Source organism: Phyllostomus discolor, chromosome 12, assembly GCF_004126475.2.
Source record: "Phyllostomus discolor isolate MPI-MPIP mPhyDis1 chromosome 12, mPhyDis1.pri.v3, whole genome shotgun sequence".
Taxonomy (NCBI): domain Eukaryota; kingdom Metazoa; phylum Chordata; class Mammalia; order Chiroptera; family Phyllostomidae; genus Phyllostomus; species Phyllostomus discolor.
Window position 1 is genome coordinate 54,191,497 of NC_040914.2, and position 21,959 is coordinate 54,213,455.

Sequence of the window (21,959 nt, forward strand, 5' to 3'; positions counted from 1 at the left end):
AGGCAACGGCACTGCGAGATCCCAGCCGAACTGACGCGTGGCTGCTAGCACCCAGCGCGCTCGGCCTCACTCGGCGTTGGTAAAGGCCGCTTTGTTAGAGGGATGGCTGACGAGGACGCAGAGGCGTTTGCCAGCGAGCTGCAGGTCGCGGCGGAGCTGCCTGTTATCCAGCTGTGCGGGCTGGTGGAAGAGCTCAGGTACGGGCCTGCTGGCTGCCCTGGGCGGCCCCTACTCACGCACTGTTTGGACTCTAACCTTGGTGCAGCATGGAGACGATCAAGTCCGCATTGAACCCTGGGGAAACTGAGACCCCACACAATGGGGAAAGCACATGCCTTTGCCCTATATTCCTGTGTGTCCGCCGCCACTGAGCCAACAAGCCGTTGTTGGAGCCAGGACAATACGGAGGAGTAATGGCTTGGGGCCGGTGGTGGGAAGCCCAGAGGGGAACTGGTGAAGCTGGAGCTTCAGCCTAGTGGGTCTCCCAGGTGCCAAACTGGGTGCTTAGCCGTTGCTCTGCTCTGCGGCAGCAGGTTGGAGCAGGTGACCTCTAAGGCCCTTTCCAGTGAGTGCTAGGAATCTATGATAAAGTTAAGGTGGCAGCTGAGATATTTTTAGTAGGAGACAATTTATGACTGAACCAGTGTATAAGCATGGAAATGGACAGCCAAGAATGACTGGTCCAGTACTCCGTATTTTTAGCAGTCTCTTTTACACCTACCATAGAAGGTAAATTGGGTATCAAGATTCCATGACGTAGGCGGGGCACTTGTACAACTTACTGGTCTCACACAGAACATTGCAGCTGTGACCGCATGGACGTTCTGCCCGAGTCTGTATCTAGTTGTATCTTGGTCAGCACTGAGGTATGATTACTAACAGCTCCTACTTTTTTGAGTGCTTATTATGTGCCAAGTATTTTGCATATGTGACTTTATATAATGGCACAGTAACTCTAGGAGGTGGATGAGGAAACAAAGGTGCATGGGTTAAGTCACTGCTCAAAGGTCACACAGCCAGTTGGTGGCAGTGCCGGGGTTCAGACTCCGGTGCCACCCACTGCCTGCAGTGGGGACATGACATAGGCTGAACAAGAAAGGGACTTTGATTTATTGGGCTTTCCATTGAGCCTTTTTTTTTAACAATTGAGAGTGTTTTTTTTTCTTTTTTTTTTAGACGGGGAAGGGAGGGAGAAAGAGAGAGAGAGAGAGAAACATCAATGTACGGTTGCTGGGGGCCATGGCCTGCAACCCAGGCATGTGCCCTGACTGGGAATCGAACCTGCGACACTTTGGTTCACAGCCCGCACTCAATCCACTGAGCTACGCCAGCCAGGGCTCATTGGGCCTTTTCTACTTGTCTTAAGATTAAGTTAAACAGGAATTGACCCAATAACGTATGAAAATACCAAAGCTGTTCTCTCTCTTACATAAACATACATACACATGTGCTACAAGTATGCACACTACATATATGTATATATGAAGTGAAGAAGTTAAAGAGTCACAATCTTGGCATATACAGGGTAAACTAGGTTTGTCATCCCAGTTGTTTAAAAACCATCTATTCAAGCCCTGGCTGGTGTGGCTCATTGGATTGAGTACAGGCCTATGAACTAAAGGGTCACCGGTTTGATTCCCAGTCTAGGGCACACACCTGGGTTGCGGGCCAGGTCCCCAGTGGGGGACCCGTGAGAGGCAACCACACACTGATGTTTCTCTCTCTCTCTTTCTCCCTCCCTTCCCCTCTCTAAAAATAAATAAATAAAATCTTTAAACAAAAAACCCTAAAAACCATCTGTTCAAATCTTCTCTACCATTTAAAATAAACTTCCAGAGGATATTTCATCTGTTAGTTGCTGGAAATTAAAAAACCTGAGAAACATAAACCAAAGGAAACATCTGAAGATTATGGATGTGTGGGACTTCAACAATATAGTAATTCCAAAGGATTTCACCATGGGTTGGGTTATGATTAATCATAACATTAATAATCCAGGGGTGTCCAGTCTGTGGCCCAAAGGCCACGTGAAGCCCAGTATGGCTATGAATGCGGCCCAACACAAAATCATAAATTTACTTGAAACATTATGAGATTTGTTCTGTGATCACATGTGGCAAGGTATTTAATGAGTGGCCAAGATGACCCTTCTTCCAGTGTGGCCCAGAGGCGCCAAAAGGTGGGACACCCCTGGAGAAGATACTTGAAGATGAAACTTGTAGCCTCATCTCAGCTGTGGTTTTCAATGTAATACCAGTGCTTTGGATTCTGCAGCTCATTAGATGTATTTAAAAAATAGATCAAATACTTATATAGCACCTACTATGTGCCAAGCACTGTCCTGAAGGCTTTGTATTCCTTACCACAACCCTAAAAGATAGGTGCTGTTACCCATTTTACAGATGAGGAAACTGAGGCGCCAAAATGTTGAGTATCTTGCAGAAGGTCATACATAGCTAGTAAGTGTTCAATGCTATTTACTTGGTGTTTAAACTTCTTTTATTTTTATTTTTTAATATTTTCTTATTTATTTATTTTTAGAGAGAGCGGGAGGGAGAAGGAGAGGGAGAGAAACATCAGTGTGTGTATGCCTCTCTCGTGGCCCACACTGGGGACCTAGCCTGCAACCCAGGCATATGCCCTGACTGGGAATCAAACCGGCGACCATTTGGTTTGCAGCCCACGCTCAATCTACTGAGCTACACCAGCCGGGGCTAAACTCCTTTTAATTGAAGTTACTCAGGTATCCTCTGTCTTACAGCTATGGAAACTCGGCTCTCAAAACTGAGACAGAGATGTTTGAGAAATATTACAATAAACTGGAATCCAAGGAGCAGCGACCTCTACGATTATCTGAAATTAAAAGACCGGGAACAGACTTTGCGCAGGTACACAGCGGAGATTTGAGAATTGTTTTCTTCTCTTTGTCCCTTTCGATGCAGGTGGTGTTCGTGTATCTCCCTTTGGTGCTCCTTCTTCGGCCAAGTGACCTATGGCTTTGACTCTGTCCTTATTTTGATTCTTCATTCCCCTTCAAGGTTTCTCTTTCAAGTCAGTGTAAAGGGAATCGCGTTCATTGAATGGTGGATTGACTCTCCCAGAATATCTTAGTGTGTTTGAAATGATGCCCTCAACTGGGAGACTGTTTGCAAGGCCCAGCCAGCCACACGAAAAGGCGAAGGGGACTGGTGTACGCACCGGAAAGTTCCTTCCTCGTTTAAAAGGGCCAGCCAGGCGGCCTGATGTTGCCAGAGTAGTTGATTTTTCAAGAGAAGCTGGAAATCTGAGCTATTTTGGTGGGTATTTTTTAAATTCAAAATTGTACGTAAACCTGTCTTTTGAGGGCCCCGACGACCCCATCGTGAGGTCCACAGATTTCCTAGGCCACCTGCTTAGGACCTGTGGCTTAAATGCGTAGGAAATCCAAACATTGTGTCTGTCTGTTTGTTTTGGATGAACGCCGTACCCCCAGAGGCCATTTCTCTTCCGCGCTCAGTTCGGGAAGCCACGAGCTCCTGACTTCTCCTGACACCGACGTGCATGCTCGTCCATAGCAGGCTCACGGGCGCTCCAACCTTAAGACACTTTCCTTTATTTATTTTTAGCTCCTCGTCAAGCATAGGCCTTTGAAGTATTTCGCTCAGACCTTAGTTGACCAGTGAGATAGATGTCAATCGGACTTAACATCCTAATCCTTTTATATGGAATATGTTTTCTCCGGCTGTCGTTCCACGGATTTCCAGCAGGTCCGAGAGGTCATTTCCGTGGCCACCTCAGGCTGCTTCATCACCAACTCCTCCTACTTGACAGTGGCTTTGTTTCTCTCGAGTTGTAGATGCGAAGCAGGCATAGATCCAAGTCACACCCAGCTATTGAACGTACAGCATGCCTCAGCGTGGACCAAAAATGCGAGCTTGTGCAGAGGGAGCTGGAGGACATGAAGGACGAGATACGGCACCTGCGGGCCAACGCCGAGCGGGACCTGCAGTATCACGAGGTAAACCCCTGTCTCCGCGGGACACCCCACGTGGGCTGCCCGTTTCCACCCTGCCACAAAGTACCCACGGCGTGTCCCCCTAACTGCTGGTGCTTTGCAAAGAAATACAAGTGGAGTAAGACACACTGAGGGCCTACCTTTAAGGAAACGACCACCTGTTTGAGGAGACACCACGACTTGAAACGTTTCCAAAAGGAAAATTTCAAAAATATACGAATGGAGGGAGGTTAGTGCAGTGAAGCCCTATGTACTTAAAATGCGTAATAATTTCTTAATAACACAAGGAGTTTGAGGTTTAAGTCAGTGAGTTGGTGGAAAAGCCCCCAAGCCGCCCTCCACACACCCGATGGTGGGCCACGTCTCACTGGAGATGGACCGGGTCGGCGTTCCTCCAGAAGGGAGGCATCGCTGCAAAGGAGGTTGCCCACGGCAGGAGGCTGTTGCCTGGCGTTTGAAAGCCATGCCGTGTGAAAAGTGTGTGTTTCTGCTCCGTCTCGAAAGGGGGGCACACACAGAAGCACACGCGTCGGCTCTGTGGGGAGGGGAGAGCCCGGGGTCGGAGGCCTGCCGGCGAAGGAAGGCTCTTCTGCCTCTCGGCGCACGGGGATTGGCTCTGCAGCCGCGGCTGACTTCTCATTTTATCCTTTAAAGTAATGTGTGTTTCTGTGCGTCCTTACTTAAACATGATCTCTGTGTGTTGCAGCAAAATTTACACACACAGGTAGGCTAGGAGAAGCACATTTGAAAACATTCATATGCACATGTGAAATTCTTTATAAAAAGGTATCATCTTATCAACTGTATTTTCATTTAATAGTGTCTTTTCATGTCCATACATAGATTCGTTTATGACATTTTCTTTTCAAATTACAGAAGTATATACTAGGTGTGCTTCTTTGTCTCCCTGCTAATCCATCTCCCCTGATGTGACTGTGGTTAATGTGCTGGTGTATATCCTTCTGGGCGTTTTTCCATTACATTGTATTACATTATACTGTATTTATCATTGTTAACGGATAATTAATACTCCAGACATGAAAATACATGTTTATAATGATACCCGAGGCCCCCTTTTTTATGGAAACTATTAACTTTCTCAAGGGGTGCTTTGAAATAATAACATTCAGATAGTCAAATGTGTATCTTAAGGATGTATTTCTAGGACTAAGAAGAAACGTTATGTACTGAGACACAAAGAGGCCTGAGAACGGAGGTTTCCTTGCGGGGTTAATCCCTGAGAGTTCTTGGAAGCCGCTCTCCCTCTGTGCTGACCCCTCCAGGCGATCATCGAGGAAGCTGAAATCCGGTGGGCTGACATCCAGAAAGAAGTGCACGAGTTTGAAAAAGACATCCTGAAAACCATATCCAAGAAGAAAGGGAGTATTTTGGCCACTCAGAAAGTGATGAAGTACTTTGAGGACATGAACCGCCGGAGGGTGAGTCGACAGGCGGTCAGGGCTTAGGGAGGGAGAAGACAGTCACGGAGCGATGACCCGGAGGGGACCCACGGGAGGCTGCCCCGCAGGAGGCGGCCCCACTCCAGCCGGCCCACCGACAATGTTGCACACACAGGCAGCGTTTTAACATCTCCCAAAGTATGTGTTTTTTAAAAAAAGATTTTATTTATTTATGTTAGAGAGATGGGAAGGGAGGGAGGGAGAGAAATATTGATATGGAAGATACATTGATTGGTTGCCTCTCGTCACCCCCAACTAGGGACCCAGCTCACAACCCAGGCATGTGCCCTGACTGGGAATTGAACCGGTGAGGCCACCACTCAATCCACTGGGCCATGGCAGCCAGGGCTGTGTGTGTGTCTTAAAATGCAAGTTCATCAAGGCCAAAATCAACCAGGCAGGCTGAACACCAATAGTATCTCAGGTAGATGACTTCTTTTTTATTGTTGCTATTTGTTTCAAGACCCGATATTTTTCTTGAGAAATGTGCGAACCTATCTAGTCAGGTGAGTATGTGGCGTGGGACAGGTACATCTCAAGCTCTTTGAGTTCCATTATTATAAGAATGATGCCCTGGCTGGTGTGGCTCAGTGGACTGAGCACCCGGCTTGGGAGCCAAAGGATCGCTGGTTCAATTCCCAGTCAGGGCATGTGCCTCGGTTGTGGGCAGCAACCACACATTGGTGTTTCTCTCCCTCTCTTTCTCCCTCCCTTCCCTTCTGTCTAAAAATAAATAAATAAAATATTTTTTAAAACTTGTTTTAAAAAACAAATAAACAAGAAAAAAGAATGAGGCATAAAATACTCCTTCACTTCCAAAGATTTTGCAGTATATCAAGTTTTGGACCCTGGAGATAGGTAGGCTTACTAACCCTCAGATGTTATAGATCATAAAAACTAAATAAACTCCCGAGAGAACAAAAGACCAAAGAATCATAAGATCCTTTTGTCAGGAAAGGCCCCTGTACCCAAATTATCTTGAATTTACAAGCCATAGAACTTTGCATGGAGCAGATGCTTGCTCTGCTACTTGATCACGAATGAAATGTTACAGCAGCACCAGCCTGGGTAGATGTAAAAAAACAACAACAACAACAGCCTTAAAATAAGTGACTGATTGTCAGGGCTCAAGGTTTGGTTTGTAGTCACAGACTTACCAGCTTTTCAAGCCAACAGGGAAGAAGAGGAGAAATGGATTAAAATTCACTTTTATTTTTAGGATCACATGAAGGAGAAATTATGTTTGAAAAACGTTTCTCTCAAAGTCCAGAGGAAAAAGATGCTTTTACAATTGAGGCAGGTACATGGCTTTTTCTTTTTTTTGAGTTCACCGCCGTAGACGGGACGGTGTCCAACCCGAAGACACCTGTGTCCCAGTTCCTGGGACCTGAACATGTCGCCTCACATGGCGAGAGGATCTTGCAGCTGTGACTTGGTCAAGGATCTGGAGACAGGGGTACTGTCGGACCCTCCGAGCGGGTTCAGGGTGGCCACGGGCCCTTCTGAGGCGGGCAGGGGCTGAGAGGGAAGGTGTGATAACAGAGGCAGAGTTCAGAGTGACGTGCCGTTGAGGCAGAGGAAGGAGTCACAAACCAAGGAACGCAGGCAGCCTCTGGGAGCTTGCCAACGACACGGAAGCAGAGTCTCCTTAGAGCCTTCGGAAGGAATGCAGCCCTGGCCACACCCCGATTTTCGTCCAAAGCATGATTGCAGGCTCTGACCTCCTGAGCGATAAGACCACAGATTCGTGTTGTTTTATAAGCCGCTGCGTGTGTGGTGATTTGTCATGGCAGCTGTAGGAAAGCAGTGCAGTTACTGAGCTGGCAATCCTGCAGTCGGACTGGCTGGAATTTAAAGCCCCTCCCGTCGTACCTGTTGATTGCTATGGGGCACGTGGCCTGGGTGGCAAGGTGGCAGTGTTTCCGGTGAGTCTTTGAACAGCTGGCCCTGCCGGCTCTCCATGGAAGGCAGAGAAGCAGACACGGAGGGTCTCCAGGATGTGCCCACCCTCTCCTAGCTCCGAGTTTTTGTTACTAGCATGAGCTTGGGCACTTGAGGGCACGTGTCCAGGGACACTATTGCTTGGTTGACTTGGGATCTCAAAAGACTCAACAGGCAGGGACAGCTTTAACAACAGAAAGTGACTAGGGACAGATGTAAGATCCTCTGATCTGATTCCGCTGCGTAGGCACAGGCACCAGGTGGCTTAGTCGTAGGGGACCTGCTCTAGTCGGCTCAGGGCAGGTGATGCTGGGGCCGCGGCTGCGCTCAGAGGACCACCGCGCCCCACCAAGAAAGGGGCGCTCTCGCTCCCGTCTGTTCTGAGCAGCCCCACCTGGAGTCCTGTGAACCCTCATCGCTTGGGTGCTCCTTGGGGCCAGGGAGTGTCCCGTTTACTCAAATCTCTGTCCCCGGGGCCTGGCACCCAGCAGATCCACAACCCGTGTGTGCTGAGTGACTGAATGATGCCTGACTCCCCAGAGGTCACCTGGAGCCACATGCGCGGCTCCCACAGCCTGTGAAGTCACAGCCTCATATCGTTTCTCTCCTATTCCCGAGCCCTAGAAGGAGGAGGTGGGCGACGCCCTCCATGACGTCGACTTTCAGCAGCTGAAGATAGAGAACGCCCAGTTTCTAGAGACGATAGACACGAGGAATCAAGAGCTGATCCAGCTCAAGCTGTCGTCTGGAACCACCCAGCAGGTCCTCAACTCCTACAAAGTAAGGTCCTCCCCAATGCCCGGGTCCCCGGGGGGGGCTTCCCGCCCCCACCATCCCGGCCACAGTGAGGTTCCCACAAGGGCTTAGATGCTCTGCGCTCCCCTACTGTTCCCCGAGTTCTCGTGTGAGACCCATGCCTCCTGAAACACTTGGAACGTTCCCACAACCCCAGCTGCACGTTAGAGCCACCCAGGGAGGGCTTTTACTTTTTTTTTTTTTAAGTAGCTGCTTTTTCTTTTCTTTCTTTCTTTATTTTTTTTTAGAGAGGGAAGGGAGGGAGATAGAGAGAGAGAAACATCAATGTGCAGCCGCTGGGGGTCATGGCCTGCAACCCAGGTATGTACCCTGACTGGGAATCGAACCTGCGACACTTTGGTTCACAGCCCGTGCTCAATCCACTGAGCTACGCCAGCCAGGGCTGGCTTTTACTTTTTAAGAAGCTGTAAGGACATCCTAGTCTCGCCCTGACCAATTGAATTAGGGCGTGAGGGCCATGAATCTTTTTTTAAAAAAACTCCCCAGATGATTTTTATGCACAGTGAGTTTTGGGAACTACCACCTTTAGGGCCCTGTTTCATTTGGGTATATACTATGCACTTTCCTGCTTAAAACCCTGCAAAGGAAAACCGCCTTAGCTATAAATCGGGGAACGACTACATAATTCCTCGTGTGCACAGAACACGTTTTGGAGAAAAAGAGGCACTATTAATAACGAAGGAGGACCACAGGCACGAACAGGGCCTGTCCGATTGCCCGGCTGGCACCGGGCTATCGCAGTGGCCAGTGAATCTGGCGAGTGTGTGTCCTGCCCACCAGCCCGGGAGCTGAGAACGGTTTTCACAGAACATTTGCAACCTGCCTGATAGAGAACACTACCTTCGAGACCCAACTGAGCAAAATCGGTTTCTCCCCCAGAAATTCTGTTCTTCTTAGTACACCTGTCGTCCAAAATATTGAACTTAATCATTATAGTTGAAATTTGATCAACAAAACCTTTGCGGAAATTTGTGGGGTTTTTTTCTCTTGTCCATGTAAGTCACTACACCATAGCCTCAGTTTTGCCTCTTGGCCTGCAGAGCCTGACACGCCTGCTCTCTGTCTGGCCTCCCACAGAGCAGGCTTGCTGTCCCCTGGCCGGAGCCTGGGTGGCGGCAGTGGCTACAGCCATCGTTGGTTTACTTGGCACATGCGGCGTCATTTGAAACCGTGGGTTTGAATGTGTGAAGTCGGGGCTAAAGTTTGTCCAGTATTTTCCCTTTACAAGTGAAAAACCGGAGGCCCAGAGAGGCAGAGTCATTGCCAGATTCAAACACCGAGTTTGTGACAGAGCTCGGACAGAGTCCCAGTCCGGCCCGTGTCCCACCGGCCCGGTTGTCTCCTCCCGGCACGAAGTGTGGGGCGACAGTGCTGTGCTGGCATCCTGAAATCCGCGTGGCCAAACACCCAGCGGATCGCCCATTTGGAACTTAGCTCGTCAGTGGTTAGCTTATCTGACCTCTGTTGTTTCGAGATGAAACCAGTCCTTCTGCTTCCCAGGCTCGTGCTGGCCGCAGAGCTGGGCTGCGTGAGGTTACCGCACATTGGGCCTTGATGTTATCCTGCAGAACCAGCTCGGGGCCTGTCTGATCTTGTGGGGAAAGGCCAGAGGTTTGGAGTGGAGCTACTGGTTTACAAAATGAAACAGCCAGGCCTCGGGGCCTGAACTCGCGAGCACAGGCTGTTTGCACCACCTGAGCAGCAGGGCCGCAGGCCGCAGTGGGTGGAACAGGAGTCGTTTCAGTCTGAATCCTGGGGGCCAATGTGCTTGCAAATCATGGTAAGCAGGTGATGGAGATGTTCACAGGGGCCCTAAGAGCCACGCAGCAAGCCCTGGGGGAAAGGGAGGCAGAGCCACGGTGAGCTGTGCAGCCAGGCCTGGTCTGAATGGGGGCTCCACTGGGCGGATGCCTCGCCTCTGGGAGGTGCGTTCTCGTGCCTCAGGGCTCTGGCTGCTCTGCCCTGGGTCCCCAGCACCAAGGACAGTGCCTGGCCAAAAGCAGGCGTTTGGCTGCTATTGTCCAATGACCTGTGTCATTGGTTCCTGTGTGTGTTTAGGGGATGGGAGGGTGGGTCACAGGAGGGACTACTGATATATATATATATATATATATATATATGTACAAGTATCAGACACAAGTGTGAGATCTTATTGAAAACATGCAGCTCTGGCCAGTGAGTCTCAGGGGATTGAGTGCCGGCTGTGACCCAAAAGGTCGCTGGTTTGACGTGCCTGGGTTGCTGGCCGCGTTCCCCAGTTGGGGGCTGAGGAGAGACAATTGACTGAAGTATCTCTTGCACATCAATGTTTCTCTCCTCTCTTTCTTCCTCCCTTCCCCTCTCTCTAAAAAAGTAAATAAAATAAAATATATTTTTTAAAAGCCATGCAGAATAACTTCCTGTATTACCAAGCGTGCCGAGGACTGGCGGTGTGCCCAGCGCAGGGTTAGTGCAGAGGGGACAGCCAGGAGGGAGGGAGGCACGGTCTCCTCTTTCCTGCGAGTCCGGGGGGCGAGCCTCAGTCACGGGGTCAGGGACACCTTTTCCTCCCACCCTGTGCCCGCAGCCCTGGGCGGCAGAGTCTGGCACGTGATCATCGTTTGGCGACCGCTTCGATGAGTCACTTTCTAAAAGACACTTATAGACTGAATGATTTGAGAGTGTTTCGTACATATTAATTAACTGGGGTTTTTAATGAAGTTTATCGGAGCAACATTGATTAATAACTTATCAATTTCAGGTGTGCATTGTAATTCAACATCTGCATACGCTGTTGTGTGCTCACCACTCGAAGTCTGGTTTCCTGTCGTTACCGTGTATTTGACCCCCTTTGCCCGCTTCACCCTCCCATGCCACTCGTAACTGACTGTGAACTAGGGGGTGCCTTGTGGTAGGGAGAATTCTAAGATGTTCCCCCAGACTCCCCACCCCCCATTTATGTACCCTGCCCTGTCCCAGGGGCTGTGGATGGGATGCGTTCTGTTCTGTCATTAGATTATATTGTACAGCACAGGGGGACCTTACAACACGGAGAGTACCTGGGCGGGCCTGAGCTCATCACATGAATCTGAAAGTGGAGAGTTTTCTCTGGAAGAGGAAGTCGCAGATCTGAAGCAGGAAGGAGATTTGCTGGGCGAGAAGTTCCCCACTGCTGGCCAGGAGAGAGAGGGGGCCATGTGGAAGGGACCTGAGGGTGGCCTTGAGGGGCTGAGGGCCACCCCTGCCGACAGCCGGAAAGAAAACAGGGACCTAAGTCTCGAGACTCCAAGGAAATGCCTTCTGCCAGCAACCCATGACCTTGGAAGAGGACCCCACCCCCAAATGAGACCCACAGCCCTGGCCGATACCTTGACTTTAGCCTCATGGGACACCCCCTGGGCAGAGAATCCAGTCGCACCGCGTCCAGACACCACACCGACATCCTGCTCGGAATCACATGCAGCTCCAGTCACATCTGCTCGGAGGCCCCGCCCCGCCAGCGCCAGCGGCTCCTTGCAGCCCCTTCTTTCCTGCCCTGTTGCTGTACGGGGACCGAGCCCTGGGGGGAGGGAGGCAGAACCACGGTGAGCTGTGCAGCCGGTTGTCTGTGGGGGAGTGTCTTCCCTCTGGCTCCTTCCTTCCCTTCTGAACCGATGTTTACAGGGAAGTCCCGCCCTGCCCCCTCCCCACTCCCCCCCAGCCAGTCCTGGGGGGCTGCTCTGCTCCAGCGTCTGCCTCCCTCCCAGCTCCTTTTGGGCTCTCCTTGGCTCGGGATGGCCCTCCCTTCCCTTTCACCTGGACATACTTGACTTGACCTTTCAGCTCTTCCCATCAGCCCTTCCCCCAGGGAGACCTTCGTGACCCCTGGCCTCGCGTTCTTAGTGCTCGCCCAGGGGCAGTTTTATGTTTCTTCTTGCACCTCTGTCTGGCCAGCGAGCTGCCCCCTGGGCAGGAGGGGGCCTGCGTGGTCTCCCCGACCAGTGCCGGGCACCCCAGGTTCTCCAGGTCTGTTGTGCGAGCTCCCTGGGCTCACTTGGTTCCCTCCTCATCGGAGCAGAGCACATCCCAGCCCCTCCAGGATGACTCTTTTCCCCTGGAAGGTGGGAGTTCAAAGGGGACAACTGTAAGAAGCATGGGCCTGGGGTGGGGTGGGGGCTGCAAACGGCACCCCAGGAAGCGGGGCGGGGGGTGGGCAGTCCTGCAGGATCCCTCCAACAGCAGCAGGCCAAGCCCAGGTCCGAGTGGCGGAGAGTGGCGGGGCTGGTGGACTGTGAGACGACGCTGCCTGCGTGCCAGTCCTGGCTCCTCCTCGTCTCAGTCTGACCTTGGGCCAGTCGCTTCGCCTCCCCAAGAATCAGTCCCCTCCCCTGTGCTCCCCACGCACGTGTCAGGCACTGTGCTCAGCACACTTAGTCAGGGCTGAACTCCTCCACAACAAGCCTACGAGGTGACCAGACCACGTTTAAGGAGGTTCTAGAACTTGCCCAAAGTTTCTCTTAGTAAGTGTCAGGCGGGATTTGGGCCCCGGGGGTCTGGCCGCTCTGCTGGTGAGGACGAGACTCCCGGGGCTCTGTCGTCCCCCACCACCTGGACGCCAGGCTCTGGAAACCCGGGTGGCTGTGGGAAGGGCCCGCCCAAGTTCCCGCAGGCCCCTGCTCTTCTCCTGCTCGATCAGGAGCCGTCTAGCCTTTGTAGCATTCCAACCGACCCCCTTTGCTCAAGACTTGCTGTGCTGTTCTATTCCAGACCAGGCTAAACCGAGCCATGGACATGTCCGTCAGTCTGAAAAAGGAGATCTTACAGAGAAAGGAGTTACTTGAAAAAATCGAAAAAGAAATCCTGCAAGTAGAGGGGGTAAGAGAGAGTGAAACGTGCTATTTCCGGTATTTGTCCACAAGGGTTTGAGTCGATGTCCAGCGAGATCCACGCCTAGACCCTAAACACCGAGAGATCCCCGGGCTATCACAGGAAGAAGTCGCACTGGGAGGAGACTCCCTGTGGAGCAGTTAGTGTCGTTTCACTGCTGGGCTAGGTTCCAGGGTCAGCTCATAAGGTAGCAAACATGTAGAGTCCAAATATTCCTCAAGAATTCCTTAAATGACCCACAAAATAAAACACATAAAGTGCTGTACATACATCCTCGCAAAAACTGTATAATGCATGTAATAAGGTAACCGCTATGGGAAAAAGCACACACACCAAAATACAGTGCTCCACGTCAGGGGGAGAGGGGGGATTTTTAGACCCATGAGTCTTTTTTTTTTTTTAAGATTTTCTTTATTCATTCTTAGAGAGGGAAGGGAGGGAGATAGAGAGAGAGAAACATCAATGTGCAGTTGCTGGAGGTCATGGCCTACAACCCAGGCATGCACCTTGGCTGGGAATCGAACCTGCAACACTTTGGCTTGCAGCCCAAGCTCAATCCACTGAGCTATGCCAGCCAGAGACTCATGAGTCTTCGTGGGCACGGCAGATGAGTGGACGGTAGACTTGTGCCCCGTGTCCTGGGCTCCCTCTGGGCCCTGTGGTCACCGTGTGAAATGAGGTGCGGCAGCATCTACCTCGTGACTTAGCGCTCTCACTGATTTGCTGAGCACGTGAAGTCGAGTTTCTGCAAGTTAGGCGCCCCTAGGATGTGACCTGAAGAAGGTTTTTTTTTTGGAAAGTGGGCGATAAGGTGGTCACTGGGCTTGTCGTCAGAAGGCCTGGCATCCGGCTCGCTGTTGCCGGGTTCCGGCCTCTGAGTGAGGACTCAGTTCCCACGTCTGTAAAACAGCCTCCGCAGCCTTCGTGGCGATCAGCAAGGGACAGGGGCAACGCTCCGTCAGCCTCTAAAACGGCGAGTGCAGTCCTTGGCGGCGGCGTCTCGAATGGGCCTGCAGCGTCCCCAGCCGTGGCCGGGGCCCCGAACCTGCCTACAACAGCCCAGCAGCCACAGGGTTGTTACACCTGAGCCCGCACGCTCCTCCGCCAGGGAGCCAGCCTCAGCTCAGAGTAACGATGACGTCAGAGCCAAAGTCCGGGTGCTCTCCCCACGCGGGAGTCCCGTGGTGCCTGTTTGTTTGCGCTGGCATCTCTTAGACAATAAGCAAAACAGGACGTCCATTCGTAAAAGCCTGGCAGGCACTGCTCACCATGTTTCAGTTTCCCTGTAAACTTCCTCAACAGCTCTGTTGGGGTGCAGTTCATACACCATGAAATCCGTCCACTTAAAATGTTCACTCGAGTGGTTCCCAGCGTATTCACAGAGCTGTGTGACTGCCAGGACGATCACTTAAGGACATTCTGTCCCCCCAGAGAGAAACCCTGCGCCCGTTAGAAATCCTTCCCCACTCCCCACCTCACCTCGCTGCCCCCTCCGGTCCTGGGCGACCACACCCCCACCCTCTGTCTCAGTGAAGGTGCCTTTTCTGGACATTTCCCATCAAAGGAAACACACAATATGCACTCTTCTGTGCCTGCTTACTTCATCTGAACACGTTTAGTGTTCATAGTGTAGCACGTGTCGGTGCTTTCCTTTTCTGGCTGAATGCCCTTTCCTCGCGTGGACGGGTCACATTTTGTCCCTTCATCAGCGGATGGACGCCTGGGCTCTGCCCCCTTTTTGGCAACTATGAGTAATGCTGCTAGGGACACTTACACACAAGTTCCTGTGTGAACGTAGGCCTTGTTTTCTTTTCTCTGGGATCTCTAGCTACCAGTCGACGTGTGGGTTATATACACGGTAGGTCTACGTGTGACATTTACAGAAACTGTGCCGAACCGTCTTTGCAAAGTGGCCGCACCATTTCACATTCCCACCGAGGCTGTAGGCGCCAGGGCTCCCATTTCGGCACATCCTCGCCCACTCGTGTTGTTTTCAGGTGTTTTTGTTGTTGCTGTTGTCGTTTTAATGGCTGCCCTAGTGGGTGTGAAGTGGCATCTCACTGTGGTTTTGATTTGAATTTCCCTAACGACTGACGACACTGAGCATCTTTTCACGTGCTTCCTGGAGAAACGTCTATTCAAGTCCTTTGCCCAGTTTTTAGTCGTTATTTATCTTTTTGTCATAGAGTTGTAAGAATCCTTTATGTGTTCTGGACTCGGGTCCCTTAGCAGATCTATGACTTGCAAATACCGGGTGGGGCAGAAGTAGGTTTACAGTTGTGGGTACACGGAACAGGGTTCATTCTTGTATTATCATTTGTAAATTATTGTATTATTTTCCATACAAACAACTGTACACCTACTTTTTAAAAAAAGATTTACTTATTTTTTTAGAGAGGGGAAGGGAGGGAGAAAGAGAGGGAGAGAAACATCAATGTGTGGTTGTCTCTCACGCGCCCCCTGCTGGGGACCTGGCCCCAAACCCAGGCATGTGCCCTACCTGGGAATCGAACCAGCGACCCTTTGTCTCGCAAGCTGGCACTCAATCCACTGAGCCACACCAGCCAGGGCTGTAAACCTACTTCTGCCCTGGCCTGTGTTTTCTCCCACTCTGTAGGTTTTCTTTTCACTTTCTAATGGTACTTGCTGTTTGCAGCACAAAAGTTTTTCGTTTTGATCAAGTCCAATCCATTTATTATTTTTTTTCTTTTGCACTTGTGCTTTTGGTGTGATAGCTAAGAAATCATTACCTAGCTGAATATTGTGAAGATTTACTCCATGTCTTCAGGAGTTTTACAGGTCCTACATTTAGGTGTATGGTCCATTCTGAGTCGATATTGTAAACGGTGTGAGGAAGGGGTCCAGAAGGTGGAGGAAGGAAGGGGACGAAGTCTATTTCCAGAGTGTGTTGTACCTTCCTAGTTACCATCTGCTGTCCTCTCCATGTCCTTCCTCCTGTGGACTGGAGTGACCTTCTGGGGTTATTTCCTTCCTCCAACACAGCTTCATTTCAGCCTCCTCCTCTGGGCTGTTGTTGTCAAATATACTACATCTTTATACTTACAGGCCCCCGATACAATTATACGCACATTACTTTATGAATTGCTTCTTCAATCAGTTAAGAGAATACTGTCTTTTATAAAGAATGACCACATCATTACCTTTACTTGTGCTATTTTTTAATGTGGATTTGTTACAAAAACAAGCAAACAAAAAGAAATAGGAAAGTGAATTGAGACAGATCAAATCAAAAGGTACTTAAATATATAATTGTATCGAAAAGACGAAAAAGCCAAACCTAAGAGATCAACATAAATAAAACATAGTTTGGAAGGAAGGAGGAAGGGAGGGAGGGAAGGAAGGAAAGAAGGGAGGAAGGAAGGAAGGAAGAGGAAGGAAAGAAGGAAGGAAGGAAGGAAGGGAGGGAAAGAGACTTTCAGGTTATAGTCAGTGTTTCTAAACTGGAAGAAAACATCACAATGTTTTCTAAAGAATCAGAATTCCGTGATTCCCGTCACTCCTTTGGAAATGTACACACTGTCTTCAGAACGACCCTGACAATGGGCAGAGACGGGAGGGCCCAAAGCACCGGGCACCCGGGCTCTAACCGGTCCTTCCCAACCCAGGACCGGGCCAAAGACGAGGCTGTGAACAAGAAGCTCCGCAGGCAGCTGAGCGAGTTCCGGGTGCCACCGGTGATGCAGTACGTCAGGGAGAAGGTCCTCAGCGGGGACTTGGAGAAGACCATCAGAGTGTGGGAGAGGAAAGTGGAGATTGCAGAGGTAAGTCACGGAGAAGCCCCAGGCAGGCGGTCGGTCTTCCACGGCCTTCACGTTTTTGTTGGGATTTTGTTTTTCCAGCTGAGGATACGGGTGTTTGTTTGGTCATGAGACAACCGCAGTTGTCTCAGCCCTTACATCAAAATAAAGCATGACTTTTTTTAAACCTCCTTTTTCATTGTTAGGGGTGAGGTCTGGTCACGTTATCGGAAGAGACTCTGTAGTAATGGTGTGTTTTTAGTTCCTTGCTTTCATAATGAATTCCGGAAGCTTTTTTTTTTTTTTAATTTTTTATACAGCCTGAATTCAGCCTGTGGCCCTCAACAGTCTTACAAACCACTTTTTTTTTAAAAATTTTTTTAGATTTTATTTATTTATTTTTAGAGAGGGAAGGGAGGGAGAAAGAAACATCAATGTGCGGTTGCTGGGGGCCATGGCCTGCAACCCAGGCATGTGCCCTGACTGAGAATCAAACCTGCGATGCTTTGGTTCGCAGCCCGTGCTCAATTCACTGAGCTACGCCAGCCAGGGCAAATTCTGGAAGCTTCTTAATCCTTCTGCCCATCATTTAGTGATTGCTACTCTATACATGAAGACAGTTTTTTTTTTTAAGATTTTATTTATTTATTTTTTAGAGAGGGAAGGGAGGGAGACAGAGAGAGAGAGAAACAGTGTGTGGTTGCTGGGGGTCATGGCCTGTAACCCCAGGCATGTGCCCTGACTGGGAATCAAACCTGTGACGCTTTGGTTCGCAGCCCGAGCTCAATCCACTGAGCTACGCCAGCCAGGGCTTGAAGCCAGTTTTTTAAACACTGAGATAATAATGGATTTTTAGTATCACCTAGAGCCTGATTCCATGTGTTTACATAGGTGCCATAGGTCTTTTGGTTTCTGACTAATGCCGAAGCCTGTCCCTGTGATACAGTGTGCAGGGAAGCACTGTAGCCCGCATGAGCTGTGGAAGAGAAATGGGACAGTGCAAAAATGTGCTGGCATCAGAGAAAAGGGAAGCACAGAATGCCACGGGGGGGGGGGGGGGGGGCAGGTTGCCCCCTAGTGCACTTCAGGCACCATTCTCAAAGCATGGTGCTTTTGTGTCTGGGCCCTGGCTCCACGTTCCCCGGCGAGGAATCGATTGGGACCCAAACTGGGGCCTATCAGATCGGAAGTGGAGAAGCAGCAAAGGGTCACGGCAGGAACCTGCAGCTTCTCACCTCACTGGATAGAAACAAGCTCTCTAGCAGACACTTCCAGGTGCCCCTAGGTGGCCACGCCCTGCAGCATGCAGAGCGCCACCCCCAGGCTGGATGGGGTTGCGTTCGGAGTCGTCACAATCGGTTTTTCCCAAGTGACCTCCTCCCCGCTCCCCTTTTCTTCTCGCAGATGTCCTTAAAAGGCTACCGCAAGGACTGGAATAAAATGAAAACCACCAGTGAGCAGTTTCTGGCCATTGGCTCCGCTGGGAAGTAGCCAGAGGGAGGCCCCGGCTGCAGACCAAGAGGACATCCATTAAAATAATCAACTCCATCCTAGTCTCGGGGTCCTCTCACTGCTCCCCATGCCGGCCGGTGTCCCCGACTCTCCATCCAGGCTGACGGCCGCCTCCCAGGCCACGTCTGCCTGTGCGGGGCAGGTGTCCTCGCCGCCTGGCCCCCAGGTCCCTTACCCTGAAAGAACCACAGGGCACTCGAACGGTTTCACTGATTAGCCTACATTTACTTCACAAGCACAAATGAAAGTGACCGTCCCGCATGGGCGAGTGGGACGGGGGAGGGAGAGCCACGGGCCTGCCCGCGGCTGCCCGGGTGTGCGGCGATCAAAAACAGACACCGAAACAGCGCGGTGAATGCCTGGCCCCCGCCATCCTGAGCTTGCTCTCCAGTCTGGAGGGCCGGCCCCCAGACTCTACACCACGACAAAAGAAAACACGAAGGCAAACAGGACCATTTCTCGGGGCTCCGGTAACCTGTCCTGACCCGAGACGGCCTTGTCCTCCCCAGCCTGCTGCTCCTGGTAATAGTCAAAGTACTCGGGCTGCGTGGCCTCCTCCACGGCCGCCTCGGAGAGGCTGCTCGTCTCCCTCACTTCCTCCCCCCTCGACTCTTCGCTCTCCTCGGAGCTGTTTTCTGGCTCTGAGGTCACGGCCGTGGTGCTCTCTTGTGTTTGGAGTTGAGTCTCGGTCCACGTAACCTGGCTCAGCCCGGAATGTGTTTTCTGCTCCACGGTGGCATGCGGCGAGTAGCCGTGGACAGGCACCGTGTTCTCCCAGTGGTACACGGCAGACAGGGGCAGGCCGGACGTCCTGGTCTTGGACTCGATCCAGTCGCTGTAGTCTTCCACCTTGACGTACACCAGCAGGCCGGGGCACCGCTCGCCCCCTTCGGTCAGGATTCCCCTCAGCACCCACAGATACGACTTCTGCAGCTGGCACATCAGTGGGTTTCCTGGGTCCCCCTGTGACAAAGGGCAGAAGGCTTCGAGTCCAAAAAAAACGTTTCTCTTTAAATATACCTATGCGATTTACTCGAAATGCTTTGCACTGGTTCTCGCTGGAAATGGGACAGATGATAGGATACTTTTTTTTTCTTATTATATTTTCTCTTCCATCACCCTTTAGTCCCCTTATGTCCCCCTCCCCGCCCCCCAGCAATCACCACGCTGTCATCCACGTCCATGAGTCCTTTTGCTCAACCCCTCCACTCCCTAACCTCCCCCTCCCTCAGCCTTCCTCTGCTCTCTAGCTACAAGTCTGTCTAGGATTACCCTTTCCGATCTAGGCAGCTACCACTGCAAACTCCAACACAGTGACTTTTCCTTTCATTGTACAAATTTCTGTAGACTTCTGCAGTTGGCCTGTGGCTCCCTGGCTCCTATGTCATCGTCTTGCCCTTTCCAGCGCTTGGTCTAGACCCTCTCCCTCTTTCGGCTTCTCGTTCCTCAAAGGCTGATGTTCCTTCCCTTTCTGGCCTGGACTGGTTACATTTCTCCCTCTCCTCCCTCTCTTGTCTCCACCCTTCCTTCAAGCTGCTCCCGCCCACCCAGAATCACACTGCCCCGGGAGCAGGCACGGGATCGGGGTCACAGCGCTTCACCCGGGCAGCCGCCTGTCCACCACCGCACCTGCTCCCAGCATCCCCTGCTCCCGCGGGAGCAGTCCTCCTCGGGGACTCAGGGATTCTGACTCCAGATAAGGGGGGAGAAGCTTGGCCCTCTGAGCTGGATACGTGACCCTGGCAGGTCACCTGAGTTTGAAAGTGGAATTGCTTCATTCTATTACACTGGAAAGGGTGCCTGGGCGGTCCACGCGGCAGGTTTTTGTTGAGCGCTGGCCAGCTGCCAAGTGCTGTCCACCACACAGACGGCCACGAATCTCAAGAGGCGGTCCTGCGCGCGTGAGGTCAGCACCCCTCCGAGGGACCGCGGCGTGCTCTCAGCGCGGGGTCCCACCCCGCCGCCGCCGCGCTCTTACCAAGCAGACGCTATCCGTCTCCCCCGCCACGTGATCGCCACATCCTGTCTTCTGGAAAGTGGGGAAGGGACACTGGTCGAGGTCGTTCATGGAGATTTTCCTCAGGATACTCATCGTCATGTGGTTCCCTGTCTGGACCGTGCAACAGAGAGCGCGAGCATCGTTAACGAGAAGACATCCCCCAGGTCCGTGCAGCTACAACTCACATGTCCAGATGGGCGTGAGGAGAAACTCGCTGGAGGAGCCCCTGGTCCTCGCAGAAACCAGAACACCGATTTCTACGCGTTCTGAGATTTTACGAAAATTACCTCTGCTCGAACTTGACTGTGAGTATAGGCAGAGAACATATTCATACTCTCTCGACATCTACAGAGGATGCACTTCCCTGTTTACTTCCCAAGAATAAGAGAAAGCAAGGATGGCGTGGACGAGAGAACAATTCCCTCTAGTTCAGGGAGTGACGTCCCGGCCCTGCTGTATATGCCCCTGCGCTAATTTCAGGCTGCCCGCTGCCCACGTACTTCCAGCCCTGGTGCCGGACTAGAAGGAGAAGGACCGAATGTACGTGGAATCTAAGTGTGGCCATGGGAGGGGCAAGCACTGGGAATCTGCACCGATTAGGTGAGGCCTCCGGCCCCATTCGAGAGCCTCGAGCCACCCGCCTGCCTGAGACAAGCCCCTGACGGCTCACCCACGTCGCCCCGCAGCCACGGACAGCACACACGTACACACAGCCCCCCTCGGGGAAGGAAGGCACTAACTGCAAACGTGGGGTTCCATCCTGCCACCCAGCAGTTCCGCAGGGCCAGCGGCACGTGCAGCTTTGTGCCGAGGTAACAGACGGACCGGACCAGGCCGCTGAACTGCATCGCCGTGTCGGTCTTCAGGAGGGCCAGGTTATTGGTCATCGTCACCTCGTCAAAGTCCTCATGGAGGATGATGGTGCTGACTGGGTACTCCTCGTGGGAGAGCACTCTGGCATCCATGCTGGCTATGCCCACAACGGCCACGGCGAACTGCCTGCAGGGAGCACGGGAACCTTGAGGGGCCGAGGCTCCAGGGACGCTCGACCCAAGCCCGTCTCATATTTGCTACCTAGTCAGCCTGGAACAAACGCATCCGACTCCTCTTCCCTGGGCCACATGTCACTCATCCCCTGGGCCCAGCCTCAGGAAGTCTTATCTGAACCCCCAGGCGTGTGCCCTTCTTTGTGGGCCCACAGAACCCTGGGGACTCTTTTATCTTAGCACCCTTTGTCCCTCCGCCTCAAGACGGTCTGTTATATTGCGACTGATTGTCTTTTCTTCTGCGCATAGTTGGTTTATTTTTTTACAGAGTTGTAGTCAAATCAAAGATGTAATCATTTTTTTAAAAAGATTTTATTTATTTGCCCTGGCTGACTTGGCTCACTGGTTCGATTCCCGTCAGGGCACACGCCTGGGTTGCGGGCCAGGTCCCCAGTTGGGGGTGTGTGAGAGGCAACCACACACCCATGTTTCTCTCCCTCTCTTTCTTTCTCCCCGCCTCTCTCTGAAAATAAGTAAACAAAATCCTTTTTTTATAAAAAACGAAACTACTTGAAGACAAATTTAGCCAATTCTAGTGCTGAATGGAGAAAATCCAGCAAAAGCACTGCCAGTAAGTGTGGAATCCAT

The 21,959-nt window shown here is 51.5% G+C and overlaps 2 protein-coding genes across 3 annotated transcripts in view; one reads left to right on the forward strand and one right to left on the reverse strand.

Annotated features, from left to right (window-relative positions):
* Positions 1 to 18,362, forward strand: CCDC113 (coiled-coil domain containing 113). 2 transcript variants are annotated; one of them, XM_028502156.2, is made up of 9 exons: positions 7 to 197; positions 2,762 to 2,888; positions 3,836 to 3,997; positions 5,278 to 5,433; positions 6,674 to 6,754; positions 8,020 to 8,175; positions 12,937 to 13,044; positions 16,683 to 16,838; positions 18,219 to 18,362. In XM_028502156.2, exons 1-9 carry the CDS (start codon positions 103 to 105, stop codon positions 18,303 to 18,305), a joined length of 1,128 nt encoding a protein of 375 aa, XP_028357957.1. In that variant the 5' UTR covers positions 7 to 102; the 3' UTR covers positions 18,306 to 18,362. The 2 variants fall into 2 exon arrangements, with proteins under 2 accessions (XP_035867793.1, XP_028357957.1); XM_036011900.1 differs by lacking the exon at positions 12,937 to 13,044 and having other exon boundaries at positions 1 to 197.
* PRSS54 (serine protease 54) overlaps positions 17,634 to 21,959 on the reverse strand; it is a 32,961-nt gene continuing 28,635 nt past the window's right edge. The window contains exons 2-4 of the mRNA XM_036011902.1: positions 21,066 to 21,324; positions 20,305 to 20,436; positions 17,634 to 19,289 (exon numbers count right to left, since the gene is read on the reverse strand). Of these exons, the coding sequence (XP_035867795.1) occupies positions 18,741 to 19,289; positions 20,305 to 20,436; positions 21,066 to 21,290 (906 nt within the window). The 5' untranslated portion in view covers positions 21,291 to 21,324 and the 3' untranslated portion in view covers positions 17,634 to 18,740. The remainder of the gene's footprint in view (positions 19,290 to 20,304; positions 20,437 to 21,065; positions 21,325 to 21,959) is intronic.